The 25,594-nt window shown below is 39.8% G+C and overlaps 1 protein-coding gene across 1 annotated transcript in view; it reads right to left on the bottom strand.

The window, feature by feature from the left end:
* Nucleotides 1–24,961, bottom strand: part of ZC2HC1A (zinc finger C2HC-type containing 1A) — a 35,785-nt gene extending 10,824 nt beyond the window's left edge. The window contains exons 1-8 of the mRNA XM_059470848.1: nucleotides 24,915–24,961; nucleotides 24,400–24,827; nucleotides 12,574–12,647; nucleotides 11,732–11,848; nucleotides 11,388–11,523; nucleotides 8,236–8,384; nucleotides 7,331–7,430; nucleotides 6,527–6,635 (exon numbers count right to left, since the gene is read on the bottom strand). Coding sequence (XP_059326831.1) covers nucleotides 6,527–6,635; nucleotides 7,331–7,430; nucleotides 8,236–8,384; nucleotides 11,388–11,523; nucleotides 11,732–11,848; nucleotides 12,574–12,647; nucleotides 24,400–24,827; nucleotides 24,915–24,961 — 1,160 coding nt within the window. The remainder of the gene's footprint in view (nucleotides 1–6,526; nucleotides 6,636–7,330; nucleotides 7,431–8,235; nucleotides 8,385–11,387; nucleotides 11,524–11,731; nucleotides 11,849–12,573; nucleotides 12,648–24,399; nucleotides 24,828–24,914) is intronic.
* Between the last annotated feature and the right edge of the window lie 633 nt (nucleotides 24,962–25,594).

Raw genomic sequence — 25,594 nt, 5'->3', positions numbered from 1 at the left:
CTTGTCCATCTTACTATTAAAATATATAAAGGGGTGCTCATAAAGATAGTTCTATATTGCTATTCAAGTTATGCAAAAAAAGAAATTAAAAATACTCACAATTCAACAGTTATATTACCAAAGAAATCCCATTGACTTAAAAATAAAAAAAGAGTACAATTAGTTATCCAGCAAACAAAAAGGTTTCTTATTGCTTTGATGAGGAATGGATTTCATAGACACTGGATTTCATAGAGATTGGATTAGGTCTCCAATATATTATTTAAAATTCTTTTTCCAACAAAACACTAATGTCAGTTATTCTCAAACTCTGCACAATTTATTCACATTTGGTTTCTTTAAAGAACAGCTTCCATGATATGATAAAGCTTTCCAGCTTTCATACAACACATCTAAAAAGGGGGGCTCATAATTACAAGTCACAATAAATTTAAACATTAGAAATATTTAAGAGATGCATAAGCGCAACTCTAGAACTAGCAAGAAGTAAAAATTCCTTTTTCTTTTTTTTTAAATTTGTAATAAGAATAGAAGACAGCCTGAAAGAAACCCAGCTTTGTTTTAACAACAAAAACCTTATTCAAAATAGATAATACTATATACACAGCCAATAATTTAATACTTATTTTTTAGTATTATGGATAACATTTCCAAACCAAAAAGAATAAATCAAAAATCAAATTTTCAAAACATTTTTAAAGAAAGGCAATCAACAAAATAATAAAAAAATCCCTCACATCATCATAAGGAAAACTTTTAGATTTTCAGAAATCGCAACTTAGATTGGAAAATCAGATCTTCAAGTTAAGTTCTGCATTTTTATCATCTAATCATCATAAAGTAAAACCTACAAATAGCATCCCAAATAGATGCTGTAGTTCAAACTAATTAACTCCTGTTTGACCCAATATATACTCTCTACATACTCCCAAGAAACTGAGAAGCAAGACTGAGGTCTTTGACACTGTAAGACACATACTCCAACCTAACAGGATTTTCTTAGTTATTTTTGAACTTTAACAAATTATCAGCATAATTTGTGAACTCCAGGCACATACTGAATAGGACATCAAATAAATATCCTAGAAGCCATCATGATACTGTCAAAACAAAGCATTACAGTATTCTTTCACACCTTAACAAAACCAAAAAAACAAAGGTGACAGCGCTTTCACATTCTGATGAAAAAAAAACGTGATTACAAGAATTTTTGAAATGCAAAGATCTTGAAGACAACTACTTACATATCTTGATTTCATTAAACAAAGTCCTGTAAGTTACGGTCTTCATAAAAGGAACAAACCGCTTTAAAAAGATAATGCTTTTAAAGGTTACAAATGCTTTATGGCAAACATGTAAGTGGAATTTAAAATTTACTGTTATTGATTTGGTGTGCTGCTCATATTATATTTCAGCTGTAAGACAGTAGTGGATGTATCACTAGCAGACATGATTCCCAGGAGGGAAACATTAACATTAAAATGTAGGTTTCATCCCCAAAATAAAACAAAAATTAAACATTAATTTCTAAGGGTTCATTTGCCATATTAAAAAATATAATTTCTAAGTCTCATTAAAAAAACCCAAACAAACATACCTGTTCACAAATGAAACATGTACAGACAATCTGTACACACAAAAGATCCCTGTCTGGCCACAAACAGTGTCCGGTTCTGATGGACAAAACAGTTTGCATGTGGGTGTGGGGTTCACCTGTTTGCTTATCCTTAGGTTAGGAAGAACCTACCCAAGTTTTTCTCCTGAACATCTGATTACTTCTGGCAGCCATATACCTCAAGAAATGTAAGACACCACTAACTTGTATACTGTAAAAAAATGCATGTCAAACTTTGCTTCATAACATGATATCAAATTATAAGCCTAATGACAGATAACTTATATAGAATTAATTTTCCTTTTTTCAGTTCTTCAAGATCAAAAGGATAAAAATCTATTTTCATCCAAATGAATGAAGATTTTCCTACCGACTACAACAGTCATATGCAACTCCTCACTCACTTCTGTATGACCCTGAAATGATGCCCTTATGCAACACTTTCATTCATACTGGAAGGACTGTCTGTGTCCTTTCTCTGTCCAGGCAGAAAAAGGAGAACTCAGCTGACACATCCTGATCTACTCACACAAAGCCTGACTGGCACTAGCACAGCTTATGTTGATGACACTGTACTGTGTTCTCTCAGTAGTTCTTCACTTGGGAAGCAGAATGGGAGAATTCAATTTTTTTTTAAAAAAAGGACAGTGCACAGTGAAAATAGCTTACAATAACTGAGGTCGTAAGTTAGGGTTTCACTCCTGCCTGTACACAGTAACAGTGCCAGCTGCTGCTGCGATGCTTCACACGAAGTTTACAGGCAGGGATTCAAAGCTAGGGTTCTACTCCCACCCGTATACAGTAAAAGTGCCTGCTGGGGCTGCTGCGGTGCTGCACACGAGCTTTACAGGCACGGATTCAAAGGTAGGGCTCCACCCCTGGCCGTGCACAGTAGAAGTGCCTGCTGCTGCGATGCTGCACACGAGGTTTACAGGCGAGGATTCATAGTTATGGTTCCACCCCTGGCCGTGCACAGACAAAGTGCCTGCTGCTGCTGCTGCGGTGCCGCACACGAGCTTTACAGGCGGTGGATGGGTAATTCCCAGCTCCCTCCCTGGACCGAGCTCTCCCGGCCCGGCCCGCGCTGCGCCAGCGCCACCTGGCGGGCGCGGGCGGCACTGCGCGCTCAGCACAGCGCCTGCGGCCGCTCCGCGCGTCCCTGCACGAATGGCGACCGCGGCCCCACAGAACGCAGTGGTGTCCTCATCACCCGGTACACAGAATTCATCCTTGATATTGCACAATAGAATTGCAATTGTTAAGCCCCTCTTCTACTACGTCTCTGGGAAAATCCAGAATTACAAGAATCTGGGCAAAGATGGAAGGTTACACACTAAAGTAATACCTCAAAAACCACCAAAAGTTACAGCTTCCCTTACTGCAAACTGCAGGAACTTGTCTCTTACAGCAAAACCTGAAATTTAACCTGGTCAAAATAACGTGTGTAGGCTCTTTAATATTTGTCAAGGAGAAAAGAAAAAGTGATTGATTAACATTCCATTTAAAAGATTGCCTTTAAAAATAACCCCACACAACACTGCTCAGCAAATTGTTTCACTATCAATTCAGAAGAGCACAACATCTTATCCTCCAGCATAAGCTCTGTCTGATTTCAGTGTAACAGAATCCCAAATCTCACACTAAGGCTTCATTCTACTGGTTAAATCATAAATGTAGTAAAAGAAATAGATCTTGTTTAATCCTACTGATGGGCAATGTTCAAAAGTTCTTCTATTTTAGAAAGTAATTCCAGCTGCACTTATCTATAGGCTAAATTGTAAGATGTTTTAGTGTTTAAAATCTGCCACTGCAGTATTAATTACTTTCACTCTCATGCAGGACATTGACTGTCAGCGTCTCTATCCCTGCTTTGGTAAAGTTCTGTAGGTATTTCAAGAGAACCATATATATTTCCCCTTCATGCCCCAATACTGAGGCAGAAGTTGAGATGATTAAGGTCAAAATTGTCACCAGTGACCAATCCAACAAATCTAACTTTCCCATGATGTAACTGGCTCCTACACCTCTTTGCTTCAATATAACTTCTGACAAATTTTTCCCCAGAAGTGAATACAATGAAGCTAAAAAAAGAAATGCCAGGTCATAGATGCAACACTTAGGAACCAGGCACATGTAACAGCCACCTGTGGAAGGTTGGTTAGTACAAGCAGCAAATGCCAGAAGGGTGAGTTGGAAAACAGAAGACAATAAGTTTTTCAGAAGGACTGCAGGCAGAAACACATTCATCACACCCATATTCTTTAAATGTCGAAATTGTGTAGGCAATTGAGGTTATAAGCCAAGCTAACACTTACTGTCTTTCAGCAGAGATCATTATCTGAGAGCTGTGCCAGCCAGAAGCCATCTATTTGTGCTTAGCAGAATGCATAAACAGGGAGAACCTGGGCAAACACCTCCCCAGCTGCTATTTGGCTTCATCATGTTACAGATTCTTCTCCAAGCAACAGTGGAGAAAATGGAAGACTACTGAAAACAAAGTCCAGTAGGCAAATGTGGAAAATTGCCAGACTTATTATGTCAAGATACAGAGATGATGTGAGTTTCTGAATTCTGGGGAATTCATAAAGCTGAGCAAAACTGTGAGCTGAGTCACTTGCTAATCTTGCACTGGGCTCGAGCAAGGCTTAACAACTGAATGATGCCTGGGGTGAGGCAGAGGTCTCACAGCCCAGTGGTGTATCAGGGAAGCACAGGAGTGCTCCCAGACCTCAGTATCAGCCTCACTCCACCTTAGCCATCCACAACCAGCCTCTGTCACAAATCTGCTCCTTTGGGAAGATGATGTGAGATGGTAACATGCTGACAGGAGTAATGTCAGGCGGTCTTCACTGCTCCCTCACCTGGGTGGAGGATGATGCTGAATTATTAGGGATCTGTGCTGCCTTTGTTACAACCAATTCAGCCAAAAGTATCCAAAGATAATTAATACATTGGAAAAATGCACCCAGCAATATGAAAATGAGAAAAAAGCTGCTTCTCCACCAACTAGGATCACAGTAACTGGTAACAATTATATTTGACTACAGTAATACCTCCACTTTTCCAAAAAGTCTAAAATTGGTATTTGAAATCCTCCATTTTTAGAGTATGAGAACATGACCTTACTTCATAGACAATGGCCTTGCTTCTCTCTCCCCTCCCCAAAGCAGGGATGACTCTTTGGTAAGGTTTGTGCCTCTGGCTGCATCAACAGTATAGCTGGGAACAGTTATACAACATTTTGGAGATCTACTTCATTTATCACCAGCAATCTAACAAGAGTCAATGATCTGCTGCTTCAATAAACTACATTATTTGTGAATCTGGAATTGTATAAGTTCTTATTGAACATAACTAGCCACAGTGCCTAACGGGTTACAATCAGAAATGAAGCCACGCTGCACTCAGCCCCTCTGATCTCTGAGGAATAGATGGAACACAAGGGTGTTTATTTTCTACCAAATTTCATATGTTTATTGCAACACAAATGACTGGTAAAATTACATAGAACTTCCTTGTTAACAAGTGAAGATCAAAATTGCTGCATCCTCACTGACAAATACAGACTTCAATTAGGAACGTTCAACAAGAAAAAACCCTTCCCAGACAGCTGGGTTACACTACTGGATACAGAAACATTCCTTCAAATTATTCCAGCTGACTTTTTTTACTGTGGTTTGCAGACCTGCTTGTTTGCCACTCATCAGTAGGTGCTAATTCAACTTCTAAAAAATGGAGAAACAAAGAAAATCACTGAGCAAGGGGCTGGGATTTTCTGACAGTCACAGCATAGATGCCTACAAATGGTAGTGAAGCTGACTAAAGACTAGTGAGACACCAGGAGAGGGGGGAAATAAAAAAAGCAAGATATCTGTCAACCTTATGAACTCTACTTGTGACCTGTGTCTGAAAGAGTGATCATGATTAGACAGAGCAGGGAGGGACAGAATTGAATGCTGATCTGACAGGGCATTAGGAGGGAAGCATGACAGAGCTGTAAATTCATATTCATGCATAACCTGTAAAATTTAAGAGTGATAAATTAAAAATCTCTAGTTTTATGTAATTGCTGTCCAACCCCACGAGTTTTCAAAATGTCCTTTTTCTTCCTCATGAGCTTAAGACACTGGTTTTCTTCACATTATACTGTCTTCATCAATTGGATACTCATTTTTATAGAAATAAATCTTTTTCAATCACCAATGTTATAATTGCAATCACTTCTATGTTTTGTGTTTTCAGTGCTCCTTGGTGCTCCTCAACAATTTCTCTTCAATGCCCTCCACAGATTTCTCTATGAGATTCTGTGAAATGTCTACCCCTCCCGCAAAGCATGAGTCACAGCCTTGATCACAACAGCACTTACACTGAACAATAATAATCTCCATGTAGCACTCCTTGCTGCTGTAAGTGCACTGGTTTTCTCTTATTTGTGCTCACTAATTTGTTGCCTCTTAGGAAAGGGAAAAGAGAAAGCCTCCATCCTTTTGTGCTAAGAAAGAAGATCCTGTCACAATTGCCTTCTAGTCTATGGCAGAAACCTCTTTCTTATATTTCCATGCAGTGTAGGAAATTATGCCTAATATTTTCTCCTTTTTTAAGACTCTTCACTTTTACCGACAAAAAATTCATTACTCCAATCACATCTGCCTATTCTTTCATTTTTAGTATATTTTATTTTTATCGCTTGACCACCTTTGTTGTTAAATCAACTTGATAAAACCTTTGACTTCTCCAATGTTCCTTAAACATTAGCTGTATTTACAGATAAAGAATAAATGCAAAACACTGTACTTCCAAAGCTCATAGGAAAAAAATAAAAAGTAAGTGAACCAAACCATAAATATTTCTAAAACTAGAACAACATAAACATGAAATAAAGGACAAATGACAACATTAGATGGAACTCACCCTGCCTGTGGGTTCACCGCTCCTGGTGAGTTTTTATGACCTGGTGATAATGTCTGAATTTTGCTCCCACTGGATCCAGATGAAGACAGTGCTTTACTTGAAGAGACACCTTGCAGTTGAAAAGCAAGCACAAAAATATAAGAAAATGTAAGATTTTGCTGCTGAAATGATACAATTTATTAAAAAACATTTTAATTGCAAAATTCCTAACAAGAGTTTTAGAAATACAGAGGTGTGAGTCAGTATCAAGATAATACAAAAAGAAAATGTTTCATGAAATGTATAGAAAATAGGTAATTGAGATATAGTATTTTATTCTAAGAAAAGATACTGTATCACAATTACTTTGCTCAGGAAAAAAGGGGGAAGAAAAGTCCAAGTATGTACAAACAGAACATGCTTGATATCTGATATCTGAAACCCAAATTAGACTGCTGTTTGCATCATTCTAATATACACGCCTTGACTATGTATTTTCACCAATTTATGATCACATTCAGCAGACAAATCAGTTACAGAATTAAGCATGAGAGAGATCAGTTTTTGATACAATCATGCATTACTACTCCAAAAGATTTTTCATACTCAATTCAGAAAAAAAAAATAAAAAGACCTGGTATATAAACCAGAATCCTAAGTGCTCAAGAGTCTTTTTAGACAGATGACAATCAATGCCCCTTCCAAATTTATTTTAAATGAGATTTTACAGACCACTATATCAAATAAACAATCAATTTTTACTGCATAGTTTGAGAATTATTATTTAGAAAAGACATGGAACACTTCATAACATCCATTTCATACCTACAACAGTTTTGCTAACACCACTTGGCTGTGGTAAGCGTGACGATGGTGATGGTGTTGATCCTACAGAAGGCATCTTCTTAACTGGAGCAGGTTTGTACTGTAACAAAATACAACCTAGAAATTTAAGCAATTAAATCAAGCTATCTCTATAACACAACAGGTAGTTCTTTCAGGTACTGTGGGAGAACAGAGGATGATTTCCTACCAGATAACCTGTTTCTGGTATGGGAACATGCAAACGGTTTCTGATAGTCTGTTTTCTAATACCTACAGATGATACTAGCAGGAAACATTCCCTAACTTAGTGGCTTTGTTAAGATTAAAAGTATCATCTCATTGCAAATTAATTAATTAATTAATAAAAACCAAAGCGAATACTCAAAGGTAGAATTATTTTTGTCTTTCAAAAATCCAAATCTTACTTTCACCTGTGTGGTCCGGACCAGTCCCTGCACTAATTCAAAATACTGTGTAATACATGTGAATCCCTCTAAAGTCTCTAATTAACCACTATACTGCTGTCAGTTGTCCTGTAGTCAGGTACCTTTGTCTGCCCCTTAAGCAAGTCTTCAACTGAATTTAGAAACTAGCACAACAGAAATTCAACTTCCTTTACAAAAACTGCATCTCTCTTTCCTCCTGCTATCCTTACCTGACATTTGAACATTTCTCAATTACATTTATGACTGGTTTTCATTTGCAACTGCTGCCATCTGACTTATGGATCTCTGCAGTTTAAGAAAGCAAAAGCCTCATTCGTGCTTAGTGTCTAATTTCAGAGAGTGCAAATAATAAAATTACAGAATGAAATAGTTCATTCTTTTTAAAAGCAGCACACTATTTAACCAGCTTAATTTGCTATTGAATGCAAGTTACAAGTTAAGAAAAGTGTTTTAGCTCACCTGAGTTCGAGCAGGAAGCTTCCCTTTGGCATCAGCTGCCAATTTCCCCTTATTGGTAATACGTGCAGCTTGCTCCTTACAGAAATTGATGTGCCTGTCAGCTGCATTTTCATTAAATCTCCTCTGACAGTATGGACACTGAATGTAATCTTAAAAACATAGAAATATAACATTAATAATCTGTTTTTAAAATGACAGTGTTTTAAAGTCTTTTAAAGACCAACCTCCTCTCCAGGGGAAATGATAGCTTTTTGAATCTGAAAATGAAATACAGATTGCTAAGTAAAAGCATATTCTGATTTGATGGATAAGAGTAGCTGAGGATTAGAAATAACCTAAGCAAAATCAGAAACACTTTAAGTGATGCTATTGTGCAGAGAAGGTAGCCAAAGAGGTAAAGGGACATGGCACAGAGATCAGCTGGAAGGAAGTAGAGAAGAAGCTAAACAAACAAGCAATCAAAAATTTAAAGAAATTATTAACAGTTCTGTTTGTTCAAGATACAGGAATACATTAAAACCTTTCCCACACAAGCAGCAAAAGACAACAAATCTGTTTTTTCTGACAAACTTGAAACAACTGAGAAATACCAACTGCAATACTGGAAGTGATCATTATAAAAAAAATTAGAAATTTAACAAATAAAGAGAATCAGAAGAAAATCAGCCAAAATAAGGAGCTATCTCTAGAGAGATGCAAAAGAAAGTAACAGGTGGCCATGTTACTTCTGCAAGATTAATTTAGTCACATTGCAAACAGCATTACACACATGAATCTTACTCTCATTGGGGATAAACAGAAAGAGCTACAGAAAAGCTTAATATATTAAAAGATACATAATCTGTACACTGGAAATACACACCTTAAAATACAGTGCCCTTGGAAAATGATATGTTTGGACTACAGTTTCAGACAACTGTGTATTTCAGTGCCCAGAGATATAAATGCTGTATGCTTAGATTAGACCATTCAAAACCATGCAAGCATCAAAAAAGCTTGACACCAGCAAAGCAGGGTAAATTAATGTGTTTCTAGGTCATTTTAGAAATGTATTGAAGAAAATGAGATGAAATCCAACAGTCACTGCCTCCAAAATTACAATTAGATATCATAAAATCTAAAATAAGTTTTGGATTACATGTTACTAGTCCAAATGCAGATCAGGCTTAAATACTTGCTCCTTTAAATATTTATAAACAGTTTTGAGTAAGTTAAATGATGTAATGGCCACCAAACCATGAACTGTGACCCAAGAAGTGACCCAAGCTAAGGACAAAGGAAGAACACAGAGAAGTGACAGCACGGGAATCTCATGTGGTAACAACAATAATTTTTTATTTATTTATTTTACATATATTCTGCTACTGTCAGAACACTTGAACATCAACTATACCTTAGGAGACAAAAAATCCAGAAACAGAACTGTAATAGATATGTAGTTAAACCAAAATTATTCAAAAGAAACAAAAAAAAAAAAAAAAGGAAAAAATAAAAATAAAGCAGCTGTGAAAGCCCTTGGATAATATGCCATTATTAGCTAATGCACAGCTCAATTTCCACAGAAAACTTTCAAAGCCCACAAATGTATCAGACTAGAGAGGATGAAGGTATACTTTCAGGAATCAGGAATTGTATCATCCTTTTGTAAAAACATAGTGCCAGTCAGACACTTTGCTCTCTGAAAGTACTGCTCATACTGTCCAGAAGAACCTCTAGGATTCAATGTAAGCTTTATAAAACAAAAATTAATCAAAATAAGAGGGCAGTACACATACAGTCAAGTTCAGGGTGACTTAAGGTCCTTCTTAACCTGAGGCCATTCTGCACTTTCTCAGAAAAAGTGGAAGAGGAGATGAAAGATGCAGCGATACTTGCCAGCTCAGAGCAGTTAAGTAGAAAGTATGAATATGAGACTCTTTCCATTAAAAGGAAAAAGACTTGCTGCTTATTAGAAACAAGTGTGCCCAAGACAGAGCTGAGTAGGAGAGGAGGGATACACATGTTCACAATCTTCCCACTCTCCTACATGATAAGTAGAAAAGGAGCATCAGTAGCTGCTCCTGCTCTGTTTGTAAGAAGAATATGCACTGATCATTTTGTGCATGGTCTCTTCATTCCTGGTTTCCTCTTCCTAAGTCTAGCCCACTGCAGTGGATTGAAGCAAGGAGACTAACAACTACAACTAGACAGATTATAGATATGCTTTATAGATTATTAACGATTCTTTCCATGATCAAGCCTTGTGATTCTCATCCAGAAGCATTTCCAATTGGCTTTAAGATGGCTTTACTTTTTAAAATTAGTTATATGGTTTTTCAGGATGGTGAGTACAGAATGATGAATAATACATCCTCTTAGAATGAATGCATCATTACAATCCTAATGCTGGACTAACACATCTTCTGCAAAGAAACAGGGTAGGGAACACTTCACACCCTCACTTGACCACAGAGATAGGCAGAAGCAAACACATGTTTTTTTCCAATCCTGCTGGAAATAGCCACTCAGCTAATCAAATGGTTTAGCTCTTAGGACAAGAGGAAGAAATCTATTCTTCAGCCTATTATCATATCCCAGAAGTTAAATGAAAGGTGTGTTTCCTTCTCATTCACATCAAACTGCTTGAACACTTTACCCAGGCTCAGTTCAAAGATACCCAAGGACTGTCCTGCCCTTGCTAACTCCACACATCTCACATACCAAAAACACATGAGGCATTAAGGAATACACTGCATACATTAAACTAAATGTGAATTCAGCAAGAAATGGCAGAGATTACATTTGAAAAACACAAAAGTGCATTCCCACAATGTAGATATGTTGTGGGTGTCAGTTAATCAAAAGGGCAATCTGCTACTGCTGTAAGCACAAACAAGGTATTAAACAATTTGTCCAGCCTATGATGTACAGGACAGTAGCAAGCTGCAAATTGGCCCCAGCTATCTTTCCACACGTTAAAAACAAACTCATGGGCTTTGAAATCTACACAGGGTGTGAGCCAGCCAGACCCAAAGCCACAATCCAGCATCTGCACAGGGATAGTAAGTCATCTTCAAGAACCTGTGAATGTTGCATTCCAACAAATTTGTTTTCAATTCAAACTTCTTCACATTAACTTAAAAATCTCTAAGGAACTTGACTGTTTTACATACCGGGGTCATATGATGGTGGAGGTGGTGGAGGGAGTTTTCCACCGTCTTTGAGATTCAGTCCTTTGGCTGCTCGTATAGTTGCTATAAATTCCTCATGCTTTCGTCTCCAGTTAGAAGGTTTTTTGGGTGGTTCTGGCTAAGAGGCAAAAAAAAAAGCTTTCTCTATTTGAAGTTTTTACTTGAAGCTAAGCATGCACCTTATTTTAGCACATAACATCATAGTTAAGATTTCTTCCAAATCTTAGTTGATCTAATTAACACGAACTGCCAGCAGAAATAAGTCTTACTAAAATGCATACATAGTATGCCTAAAATGCTCATATTCAGAGTAAATTATAACATACCCGTGGCTTAAGAGGTTTTACTGTGGGAATGTCAGTTCCTTCTGCTCTCTGTCGGCTGGAATCGAATGTCTTCCTTTTCTTGGCAGAAGTTTTTTGGCAAATGGGTCCATGCTTTTTCTGTAAGCAGAAGCGAAATAAAAGGAGAATACAGAAATTAGTTTTGAAAACAGAACTTATTAACACATTATTTCCCTCTTTCTTGATAAAAATATTAGCAAAAAATCCCCAACTCTTGATGAATAAGCTCAGACTGTTTTCCCTCAAACATTTATGCCAGCCACTACCTTTAAAACAGAACTACAGGAATTCACAGATGTATATAGAGAGTCACAAAACCACACGTGATAATGAAGAAATGTTGAAGGCATCTACATTTGCTCCTTACACATAAAAAACTGATGATAGGTAGGCAGCTTTTGGTGGCCATTTGAGTGCAAAACAAATCCCAGGTGTCTGAAATTCATATTCACATTTAAGGAGACTGATTTCTATTATCAATGGAGATGACAGCCATGGAAATGGCAAACAAAACACTTCATTTACTAGCTGAGACTTAAAACTACAGAAGACAAGGATTGATTCTGTAATCCTAGAAAAGATGCTTTTAGAGGCATGTATTTCATGTCTCTAAAAATGATGGGATCTTAAAAGAAAATTAAACCCCTTCTAAGGAGCTTCAAACCTGAGCCAACTGGAATCAGTAATTACTTGGGAGGGGAAAAAACACAAAACCCCTACCAAAACAAAGCACCTAGAACCATTTTATTTAGCTATAGTAAGCCCTGCTTAACTTTCGTATCAACTTATCAAATCTAAAAGACAACAGGGCTCACACCACTTACCAGCGCTGCTGGAAAGAAAGTTCTTCCACAAATCTTACATGGCAACAGATCTCCAGTTTGCACTGCAACCTCACCTTAAAAATAAAACATACTTCTTTAAGAAAATTTGATTAATGACTAAACATTATTTCAAAAAATGCTAACCTCATATACACTTAGCCATAATAACATTTGTTACTGTAACACTATACATCCTTTGACTTGTGCAGAGGCTATGCAGATGAGAAAGGCAAAAATTATACCAAAGTCTTTAGGTACTTTTGGAAGCTGTCAGGCCCAGCAACACGTTACCAGCAATTCTGTTGACTTATAATACATAACTCCCCTCCCTTAAAAGAATGCATATCAATATGGAACTAAAAAATCCCTTGTAAGTCCCAAAGACAGCTCAAATACACATCAAGAATAAAGCTGGTTAGTGGGTATTTCTGTGCCTTTGGAAAAGATCAAATTTAGTATCAAATACAGAAAGGACACATTCCATTATTTATTTTGCTCTACTAAGACAAACTATTCCACTTTCCCTGGTAAAGAAAACAGTCCTGATGCTGTTTTTACTATATATTTTATTCAGATTATTACTGATGGTTTACAGAAGTATTTCTGATGCTGCTATTCAAGCATTGGTAACAAAAATGTAAACAGTACATTTGACATACAGCAGATCCACAGAACCAGACAAAAGACCAACAAGTCTAAGTATCAAGACCTGTGCAAGCAAATATATTTATATGGCATGCATTATGCAACAGAGTTGTGGCAGAGACAAAAAACTGCAGGGCTTCCCAATAAAAGGCATCTATTATATCTAGTAGAATACCAGAGGAATACAGGGATGTTTTTATATCATGTATACATCAAGAAAGAAGCAGTAAATTTGGATTATGTTTGAGATGTACTAGTAGCTTTCTCTGTACTCAATCTGACTATGGCAGACAATAAAACTGCCTCTATTAACACCACATTAAAATAAAACCACTGCAAATTGACTTGTATTTTAGGTGAAGCAGCATCTTAAACTAACAAAGTTATTAACATAGCAATGTTCAATCATTTCATCAGCTTTTTTTCCCAGCTTCCCAGTACAAAACTGTTTTCCATCTAAACATATACACTTGCTAACTAAGTGTATGACCAGTCCTAAAAAGTGAATCATTTAATTAAATACTTCAAAGCAAACATTCAGGCAGCCATGTTTCCCACTGAAAACCTTTTTTGCCCAAATGCAAAGATTAAAACTGAGTGAGATCTGTATTACCAGTAAGCAATTATTGTCTATTTCTGATTTTTTCAATTCCTTAAAGCAAATTCACCCCCAGTAACTAACTGTATGCAATGTAATAGTTGTATGAACATACTACAGAGCACAATGCATTTTAATAATCATAAATCACATGAAAAGTGCAGTTTAAAACATTTAGTCCATACCTTTAATTAATTTATATACCTTTTCCATGTAGATATGAACACAACTATCCTTACCACAGCACAGCAGGACTGCACTGACAGTAACCAAGTTCAAATGGAAACCATAATCAAGTTTCCTTTTGTGCCATCTAAATATCTGTGCATTTAGATGCACACAAGTACGAGAAGTAGGAAAAAAGCGAAACAGGCAGATGAATCTTGGGTTTTTTCTATTCATGTATTTGAAGTGTACTCGAATGCGATAAGGATTTACTAGGAACTTGTTTTTTAACTGTATTTTTTCAAACTCTTTTTTAAAAAATCACATCTGAAATTTTTTCCATAGGTCTGTTTTCTTAAATCCACAAGGCTGAGCTCATGAACACTGGTACAAAGCTTAGATGGCTGGGAACCTGCCCTCACCACTGATCTGAATGAAGGGTAAGCAGCAATGATTTTAACCTTTTCTCAATTAGTTCACTCAAAAATACAAAATATGCACAGATTTGTTTATTTTATTACTTCATTCTTCAGACTCCCTAGCACTCTTAATAATGATAACCTACATCACTGCAAACTCACTTTTGCTAAAGAGTTCAACTTTTTTTTATTATATCACTCTGATACAGCCCTCAACTTTGCAGAAATGAGTGGGAGAGCCATTTTCCAAAAATATGAAGTGACACTGTTTGTGTCTTCAATAAATTAGCTGAAATAAATCAGAATTAGTGGTCTTGACACAAGGTATACAGTATGTGATTAAGAATTGGGCTGAGAAGAGAATTCTTTCAAATATCTGCCTTTGTAAAAGAAGCTACATATCACACAGTTTTCTTCTGTGTTGTAGAATTTGAGCTGGTGTTTAAATTCCACATGAAAAGAGGCAGACTTGAGAGCTGCTGACCTGAATGAGCAGCATTTACATATGACATACCAAAGCACAAGGAATGCCAATTACCACTTAGTGCAGCTGCAGTTACAGAGCTGGATTTCCTCAGAGCATTCCCACCTTCCCCGGGTGCTGGCAGGTAATCACATCTGCCTAGAGCTATTTCTACTGCCAACACCTCCCATGTAACACAAATCACTGACCCAAAGCATATAAGGAAGTTCTTTTTAAAAAATGAAAGTTCCTGAAGTTTTGTTGAAAATGGAAAGCCAAGTGTCTTTTATGAAGGGGCACACTCACCCCTTCAGCTTAACTCCTCTGTGATTTTCCTCATTTTCAAAGCAAAAACACCCCAAAACCAAATAAATCAAAACCACAAAACCTTAACATTTCTTTCTAGGAGTCCATGAGTCTTCCCTTACAGAAGGGTTAGCAATGTTATCCACATGAAATTTGATAACTTAAAATTAAGGCATGGGAATAAAATTTTGAAAGTAGCAATTGAGTTAATTTTGGCTTTGTTTTATTTTTTACAAAAAGACATTAATGTGTGATATCTACTGCAATTTTTTTTCCTGAAAAAGTTAACTGAAATAGTTTTCAATCTGGGATGCACTGCAGAGAGGAGGTTAAGGAAAAAAAAAAAGGAACTCTCAAATCAAGAATCAGAAAGAGGATATGCTTGAGAAATTGGTCTTGAGAATAGAAATTGGTAGTAAGATAGTGTCATGGCAATTTTCTTCAGTCTCTTTAAATTTAGCAACAATGCAGGACTTTTTAAAGTAATTTTATTTATACAGCAGCTACACTTCTTTTCCTTTTTACCAACTTTAATATCGCTAATCACCAGCAGCTGAGATGCTTGTATTAAACATGAATGAATCTACTTAACTTGAAGAAGGACTGAAATATTTATTACTGTTTATCTAATCAAAACGCACCTTGAGAAAAGATAAATATGATCAAAATTGTTATGTGAATACCACAGAATACTGAGATAAGCTCACAAGATGCTGAGCTTTACATCCTATTCTACTGCCTTCCTGAGACCAGGTCTCAGACAAAAACACAATGCACAACCTACTATGATGCTTAACCAGACTGGAAGCTCATTAGCAGGACTACAATAATCTTATCATTCATGTTTGTAAACTGTCCCTGTCAGGGCTCCTCCTCCTCCAGCTCTACTTCCAAATCACAGGGTTGGCAGCTACACAAGTTACTGCACACAACCCTTCTGAGTATGGCTACAGTCCAGTTGCCTGTACTTTCTGATCTTGAAGTTAAGAGTTCAGTTGTAAAGTCTGGGTGGACCACTAAGTCTGACAGCACAGCTATACAGTCTCCAGATGTATCATAGTACTTTCAGTATTATAGATAAGCTTAGACTTCTTTGAAACCTAGATTTCAGGAGAACAACTTCATTCTTTCTCTTCTCTCATATTCAAATAGCACAATTGATTAACAGCAGAAAGGGCAAGCTGCCAGTTCTATTTATCTTTCTCAGTACAATGTGGGGACCCATCAATACATACAAGTTTGATCTGACACAGTTACAGCCATAGCTGTCACAGTCACTTGTTCTTGCTGTCATGCTTACAGATAAACCAGTTGTGTAAACAGACTTCACACCTAGGGGGAGCAGAAGCCTCCACTATTGCTGAATAACTGAATTTTTTTTTACACTTTTCTCATCTGGAGAGCTCTATATACCCAAATATGTGGTTAAACTTAGATACAATTTGCAGAAAACAAGGCTGCACCTTGCAACAGTATTTAATCAGGTTGTAAAATCTGACTGCCCATCAAAACCTTTTATTTATGGACAGCAGTGATAGTAGTAAACTGTTTAGGCCAGACAATAGCGATAATCAGAATCATCAAGCCTCTCTGAATTCAAACATGCAGAAACAGCCTGGTACAATTCCCTGCCTTGGGACTACTTGAAACCAACAAGTAATCTGCAAGTTTGAAAGTCATCACTTGAAGAGCACTTGCCAAATTATTCCACTAAACTGTATTTATTGCTTTTAGCATAACTCCATTCTCATCCCCAAAGGCAAGGTATTTGTCACTTATGAGTACCACATATTTATAGTACAATAAAAAATGCTGTTCATTCCCCACATTAGTTAGAATCTGCATCAGCAAGCCACAGCATCTGCTTCTCTGAGGGACTGCCCAGTCTCTAACATATGTCCAACAATCAATAACAACTAGGTTATATTTTTTAATCAACACACTAACTAATCATAGCCTAACCAATGGCAAATACCACAAGCAAGAGCCACCTAAAAATTAAACCAATGCAGTGACACAGGTAGGGAACACTTCACAGAATCATAGAATGGTTTGGGTTGGAAGGGGACCTTGAAGATCATCTAGGTCCAACTCCCCTCCTGTGGGAAGGAACACCTCCAACTAGATCAGGTTGCACAGACCCTTGAACATTCCTTTAAATGAGAGGATTAATTTTTTTTAATTTATAGCATTAATTTTTTAAAAGCAGTTTTGAAGAGAATTAAACAACATAATGGAAATATGAATGTACCAAAATAGGAAAAAAGTATTCAAATTACGATCAAAGTTTTGCAAATTTGCATTATTTTGCCAAAATGAATTTTGAAATGAAAATGCAAGTAAGGTAAATACACTGACTGTAATTCTTAACAACAGACAGTACTTGCTATACCTTGGTCAAGTCTGCTTGATAAATGATACTGTGCATGTTTTATCCCACCAAGCACATCCCTTCTCATCTGTGCTATTCTGCAGTTTGCAGAAAAGACAGAGGAAGAGGAAATCATAGTAAGTCCTGCTTCTTAGTATTCAACCATCCATATACTTTGAAATTTTTAAGCAGCTAAGTTTTGACAATTGTCTAACAGCAAATCAATCTACTTTTATCTATCTACTCCCAATTTTATAGGAAAGCCTCATGAATTCTCCTGTACTCCTGCATTGACAATCTTGTATAAACCTGTCACTTCTGTTTCCAAAAGATAACACCTTAGCACTGTAGCATCCATTCCCTCAAGCTGAAAAGACTTTCATAGTACCTCTGCACATTTTTGTACCAGCTTTTCAGTCTGACAATGAAAATGCATTATATTTCAAAAACCCTGTTATTGCACTGAACATGAATGAGTCTGATGATGGCAAATTTCGTTTGCATTTCTTGAAAATAACACATCAAGGTGAGACCCATTGCCTCAAAGTGACAGCCTGGAGGAGGATTCTGTATAGGTTTTTTTGGTGACTGAGAAATGAGTTCCATGCAGTCAAGAATGATTGTAACAGCAGCACACACAACTCACATCATAGTGAGTTTACTATACCTTTTACTGTAACTGTCTGTCCTTCTTTGCTTCCTTCCTCATATGAAGTGTAACTTTTAATGTGAAAATGTGCCACTCACATTACACATCCTTAAAAATAACCAGCTCTCTCTATGGCTGTTTCTCATGGGACTCTTGCAAGCAGATCCCTGAAGTCACAGACTGCATTCCTGAACTCTGGGGCTGAGATCTATTTACCCAGCTCCCTCCTCTCAGGATCCTGAATTCAACCATCCTACAGTCACTGCAGGAAAGGCTGCCCCTGACCTTTGCATCTCACACATCTGTGCTTACGAAGTACTGCAGCACTGCCTCCCCTTGCCAGCTCCTTGATCACCTGGGTCAGGAGTTTGCCATCAATGCATACCAGAAGCCTCCTAGCTACTTGCACCTTACTGATTTGTCCCTCCAGCAGATTAAAAGTCTCTTCAGAGGTTAAAGTCTCTCATGAGGACCAAGGCCTGTGAATACACTGACCTCTCCAATTATGAGGGAGACTTCATCTTTTTCCTGATGAAGTGGCTTTTAGCAGACAGCCACAATAGCTGTTCCCACACTGGTCTGCCTGCTAACCCTGATTCATACTCCCCAGGTGGTTCTCTCCCACGTAAAGGGCAACTTCCCCCCATGCTGTCCAGCTGGTTCTTCCTGAAGAGCCTGTAGTCATCCACCACAGCAGTCCTGTGTAGGTCTGTGAGCTGTCCTACCACCTACACATGATCCCAAACAGATCCTAGCCCTGCAACAGAGAGCAGACCTCTGACTGCTCCCATTTGTTCCCATACTGAGGGTAAATGTGCAGGCATTCTAGAGAGTCACTCAGTCGTGACGGTCACCCAGAAAAATCTATGAAACCTTCCCCTGCAAAGCCTACAGAAATGCAACTCAACCAAAATGGTGAACAAGAAGTACAATTTGACAGATCTGAATTCCAGATAAGGCTTGTTAATAGAAAGCCAGATGATGCAAGATCAACTAGAAGCACTAGAAAGCATGTGACCTGCAAAACCTATGTAAATGTTACACAGTTCTGCTCTGGCTTCATAAACACACTGTTCTCCTGTATTAGGCTACAGGCACTGAGATGATGTGAGGGCAGTCAGGCAAACACTTGCCTTCTCACACCAGCCTTAAACCAAGACTGTCTTGCCATAGTGATCCCCAAAGCAAATCTGGGCTCAGGCACTCTACAAGTGTAATTGGACAGAGCAATCCATACCTAAGTCTGCTTGCTTATCAGAATCTTAATTGGCAAAATATGATGTGTTAAAAAAAAACCTGATAATAAACTTAATTTGTAACATATTGATTCCTAGTTTGCCCCTCCCTCAGGATTTCTTTAGAAAGCAAGCCCACTCCTCAGCTGCTCCAGTCAAGTGCTTACCACAGTCCTGAAACAGGTTTCAATGAGATGCAACACCTGCCTTTGATGACAGTCACACCGTGTTGTGTGCAGGTAAAACATGTTCATCTTTCCACCATATTCAAACAACTGACGTCAATTAGTAGATCAATCTAGCTTCTTCAATTTAAGTTAAAAATGCAAGAAATCTTAAAAAAACTATAGAAAAGGGCATAAAATCTATTACTTCTAAGAAACTGAAGAAACTAATCTGAAACATTCCAATTCCTGTCTACACACATTCCTGTCTACTTCCTCTCCTTTAAAAGGTGAAACATATTCTGGTAGTGCACTTCTCCATATTGTATCAGCCTAAACTAGCTTTTGGGATTTTTCCTTAAGTAAAATAACAATTATTTAAAAAAATAAAAACATTATGGCCTTAAAAAGAGTAAAATAAATTGACCAGTTATAGAGTGCTCAATGTCAAATTCAGATCACTTAACAGAGGTTCGAGTATGCCCAGTGAAGCATCAGTTCAGTGGAGACACATTTATCTTTGTGTTTAAATGGCTACCAGAGACAAATAACTTATTTTTAAAACTTACTAAAAATTATGTACATTAATATCAGTTTTGCATTTCAATCTTTAATAGTTTCCAAGTTGCTGATTTAAGAACAGTGCACAATAAAACAAATTCTTTTTTCTGTTGGACAAAAGATACACCTATTAAAAAAAATAAAAGCTGAAGCCTGAAGTCAAATGGAACTAAAGAAAATGGCCACCAAAGCAAGGAAGCTGCTGCATGGATCCAGTGACGCAAGACAAAGACCAACTCTAAAAAGGAAAAGAACACTCACATTAATATTATTTTTAAAACCTAATAATTTTCTATACTATTAAGGAAAAAAATAAGATTGAGCATTCAGAAATTCTGACAAAGCAAGAATAAGCACTTGCTCTCAAGAGTCACATTACTAACACAAAACCCAAAGGGGGGATCTTGTGCTGTTAGGGGTGGAGCAGGGCATCTCAGACATTCCCCATGCCAGGGACAACTGGCAGCACAGACCCCAGCTCTCAGCCGAAGATGCAGTACAGAGAGAGACCTCGAGGACACACCCAGACTGCTCAGGGTGTAGTCCCTAGGCTGACCAGCAAGGGAAAGCTCTGGGTTTGACACTGCAGGCTATTTCCTGAGGCAGCAGACAGCCAGCCCCTTCCAACCACAACCAGCCTTCCCTGGCTGCTCGAGCTGGGGCTGGGCAAGCGCTGCTATCACCTACCACAGAGAGCTGAGCTTCTGCCCTCAGACACAGCTGCCCCTCTGCCCCTTATTCCTTCTGCCCTCAGACACAGCAGCTCCTCTGCCCCTTATTTCTCCTGCCCTCGGACACAGCTGCCCTCTGCCCCTTACTCCCTCTGCCCTCGGACACAGCTGCCCCTCTGCTCCTTATTCCTTCTGCCCTCGACAACAGCTGCCCCTCTGCTCCTTATTCCTTCTGCCCTCGGACACAGCAGCTCCTCTGCTCCTTATTCCTTCTGCCCTCGGACACAGCAGCTCCTCTGCTCCTTATTCCTTCTGCCCTCGGACACAGCAGCTCCTCTGCTCCTTACTCCTTCTGCCCTCGGACACAGCTGCCCTCTGCCCCTTATTCCGTAGGCTGGGATGGGCTGTGAACAAGTGTGGGAAGCGGCATTTAGCCGGCTCAAGCAGCTGTCGTCGGCTTCCTCCCAGAAAAAACAACAGACTGGAGAGAAGCCGATCAAACACCACCATTGGACTGCTCTGGCTTAAATGAAGTCAGGAATTCAGTGCTTGGTTCCATCTTGCTCAAGCAAAGCAGAGAGAGCAACAAACAAGCCAGTGTGACAGCTTTCTTTCTGACATCCAGCAGTGAAAGCAACAAGAACATGTTAATCCATCAAAAACGGCCCTGAGATTCACCACATGGTGAACTACTCAGGAACGGATTTTTAAGCTCACCTTAGAGATCACTAGGTTGTCAGACAGAGCCAGTCTGTGGCTCTATTTTCATCAGTAAATTAAATGAAAATTAAAAACCAGCCAAGCAGCATGCAAGCTGCAAAGTAACAAATGTTGAGGTAGCGACTTTAGACTTAATATCAGATTTGTCATCTCTAATGACAAGTATGCACTCATTACTTTTCCAAACCTTTAAAAGTACAAAGTTGACTCAATCTAGTACTACAACAATACTGATAAAAAATAACCTAATAGAGCAACAGCCTTAAAGGAGCAACAAAAGTAAACTTTAGAAGGAACTTTAAAGTGACATAGAAACATACTTTGCCATCTCACAGAACATTTAAACTTGCACAGAGTGAGAAAATGCAACTGTGACACTGAAAATATTATTTAGCATTTTAAATGTCATTAATGCAGCTCCACATGCCAACCATTACACATTCATCTCTCCACTTTTTGGAAAGATCATTATAAACTGGGTAGAGCTCTTTCTTGTTAATAGCATGCTTATATAAACCGAAGTAAAACAGATCTCTCATCTATAATGCTGATCCTCAGCAAAGTGAAAGCACCAGCACCTTTCTGAGGCTGGGAAGTCCAGGACAAGCATCTTGAGCCTGAGGGTGTCTGCCACCATCACAGACTCACCAAGAGACTGCTGCCAACAAAGTCCTGCCCTTCCCCACGACCACGACCCTCGCAGGCACAGCTGCCAAGCTCCTACTGCCCCAGCCAGCTCTGGGACATGACATTACTAAGCACTAATATAATGAGGCAGCAGGCCGAGCCAGATTTCAGAAGCTGCCCATACTTCTATGTCAGATGGGTATGACTGTGCAATTGCACATCCAAATATAAATTTAATCCAAGATGGCAGACAGCAACACTCTTCTGAGTTGCCAGTGGAGCAATAACTGAATAAAAGTGCAATATCCAATGAAATAATTTATTATTATTGTTATTGGCTTTGCTTACATTTCTTCTGTCCTAGGGCAACCTTTCTACAAAAACTTAATCTGAGCATAAGCTAATAAACATGAACAGAGACAGCCTAAACTGAAAAACTGTAAATATAAGAAAACCTACTTGCTTCACATGTTTTGAAGCAGAAAGAGAAGTATTTTATTTTGTGGTGATTTAAAAAAAATAAAAACATGGCATAAAATGACCCATATAAATGCACAAAATTGTTCTTCAGTTTCAAAAACTTCTGCATTCAAGGACAGTGGATAACAGTGTGAGATATGAGTGTTCACAAGGCAAGGATAACTGGAGTTTTAGACATAACTTATGTCCTGTGATAGTCTGAAATTAATCTCAAGCATTCAGAAGAATAATTTCACATGATGGAAAAAATGCTTTGACAAGCTCTAGCTTTTGAAAGAACTTTCAAGAAAAGGTTAAGTAAAACATGAGATTTCACCTATAATTTAGCAGTTCCCTCCACTCTCAGTACCTCCTGAAATACAAGCCATTTCCAACAAAGTCAGGAGCGGGACAAATTTTATGAAAAAAATCACAAGTTTTTTCAGGATTCTGCTGTTATCTGTAGAGACTTTTCTCCTACCCCTGCAATTAAAGTGCTAGAGCTTACACAACATAGCAAGCATAGCTGGTCTTGGTAAATTAGCACACAGCCAAATCAATTGACAGATGTACTGCAGATGATGTGCAGTCTCAATTGCAGTCAAATGCACAGCTTACTCAAAATCAAGGCAAGCTCTTCCCTTCTGGAGAGGTAACATACCATTGTCCTGAGAGCTGGAATGCCTGATAAGGCATTATTTGATAAACACTTGACACTACGTTTCAAATTTCAAAGGCATTAATAGTCAGCAAAGAATGCCAAGTGAATCAAAGAAAGCTCTTGGGATTTTAATGCCAAGTTATGTCCAAATTTAGAGTCTTGATGAAGTCACTAGGCTCAGGAACAGGGTCTGATTACTGTAAAATCTACGAAAGACAGAACACAGGTATTCTGTGAAAATTACTTCAGTTCTCCAACTGTTCCAGAAGGGATAAAGAACAAAGGCTAGTTTGTGCATACTCCTATTTAAGCACTCAGTTACCTCTAGAGAAGTAGATCATGAAGACTTAATGACTCTGTTGTACAGTTTTTCAGAACAGGTATTTTTTAAAGTAGTATGGTTAAAGCAGCTTGCAAAATGTAGTAATGACAGGCCTACAAAAATGCCCAGATTGCAAGCTGTAACTTCATGAATTCCAAGCTGATATCCATGTTATGATGGACAACATCATCGATGAAAATGATGCTATCGCTCCAGAGAGCAAGAACGTTTCCATTAACTGAACCGGCACAGGATAAAGTTGAAAATACCCTGTCATCAAATTCATACCTAGTTTTCTTCACCGCACCGAACATTTCCCTAGCAAGATAAGCTGATCTTAACACCCACCTCAGCCATCTGTTAGCAAAAAGAAAAACAACCACGGGCTCCTGGCAGAGATGCCCGCACGCCGCGCCGCACCCAGCCCAGCCCGCAGGGCCCCGGCGAGCGGGCTCGGAGCGCGGCCGCCGCAGGGAGGGGCCGCCGGGGCCGCTGCGGGAGGGGAGGGGAGCGGAGCGGAGCGGAGCGGAGCGGCGGGAGACAAAGCGCGGGGAGCCCGCTCTGCCGCCGCCCGGCCCCGCCGCCTCCCGTCCCTGCCCGCTGCCCCCCCGCCGCCTCAGCCCCGCCGCCCCCAACACTGCCGGCCGCGGGGACTCCGCCAACGGGCAAGGCGGCGCCCGGGCCCCGCTCCCACCGCCGCCACTGCCTGAGAACGCCCCGGCCGCAGCACAAAGGACCCGCCTGGCCCCAGGCGCCCGCCGGCTGCCCCGGCCCCGCTGCTGCCGCTCACCTTCCATCTCCTCCATGGCGCGCCCCGACCGCCGGCTCGGGCTGGGCTCGGTTTCCGACCGCCGCTGCTGTGGCAACGCCGCCACCGCCCGGCCCGCCAACAACCGCCGCTCCCATTGGCCGAGCGGGCAGGCGGGCGGCGGCCACGGCCCCGCGGGCGGGCGGCCTCTGCCTCGGCACCGGCACCGCCCCGGCCCCTGAGGGGATCGCGAACCCCGCTCCGCTCCGCAGCCCCGCTGCACTCCTCCCGCCCGCTGAGGGGATCGCGAACCCCGCTCCGCAGCCCCGCTGCACCCCTCCCGCCCGCTGAGGGGATCGCGAACCCCGCTCCGCTCCGCAGCCCCGCTGCACCCCGCCCACTGCCCGGCGCCCGGTACGGGGGTCGCCAGCCCCGCTCCGCCTCGCCGGGCCCGGGAGATGTCCCCCGCCCTGGGAGATGTCACCCGCCCTTAGGCTGCGCCCTGTTGGGCTCCCAAGGGAGCAAGGCACCGGGTCTGGGCATCTCCCTGCAAAAACCAGGCGTATTCTGACTCAGGTGCGATCTGACGGGTCCTGAAGCCCATTCGTTGAGGTTATGCTGTGATCAGCGATCTCCTTCCATGAAATACAGGATCACAGAATCGTTAGGGTGGAAGAGACCTCTGGGGATCGTCCTGTCCAAACCCCTGCAAAGACAGGATCACCCAGAGCAGGTGATACAGGGACGAGTCCAGGTGGATTTTTAATATCTCCAGGGAGGGAGACTCCATGACCCTCCCTGAACACGAAGACCAAAGCGAAGCACACAAGGAGAAATAATCGTGTAGTCGGCAAAGCATCCAGCGTCTTTGGATGGATACAGACAGCAGCTCGGATGGTGTCAGGGTCCCTCCACCCTCAGCACCCAGTAGCTGCACAGATGGGTGCTGATGTGTGGCCTTACTGAGTGTCCCCTTGCTAATGAGAAAACTAGGGCAACTACAGGAAAAACAGAGAAAAAAATGTTTTCAGGTTCATGTCCTGAAAACAGACAATGTGTTCCTGCACCCTTTTCCCCCCTTATTTTCTTAACTGAAAGAGATGCTAATTAAAGATTAGTTATCTTGATGGAATCTCCTGCTACAGGATAAGATTTGAGTATGGATATTTTTGGAAAATAGTGCTGCTAAATTGCCGTCAGCTAATGAATATAAATAATGCTTGATACATATGGAAAT

This window comes from Ammospiza nelsoni, chromosome 1 (genome assembly GCF_027579445.1).
Source record: "Ammospiza nelsoni isolate bAmmNel1 chromosome 1, bAmmNel1.pri, whole genome shotgun sequence".
NCBI classification, from domain to species: domain Eukaryota; kingdom Metazoa; phylum Chordata; class Aves; order Passeriformes; family Passerellidae; genus Ammospiza; species Ammospiza nelsoni.
The sequence above is the reverse complement of the archived record's forward strand: the minus strand, read 5'-3'. Positions and strand labels throughout refer to the sequence as shown.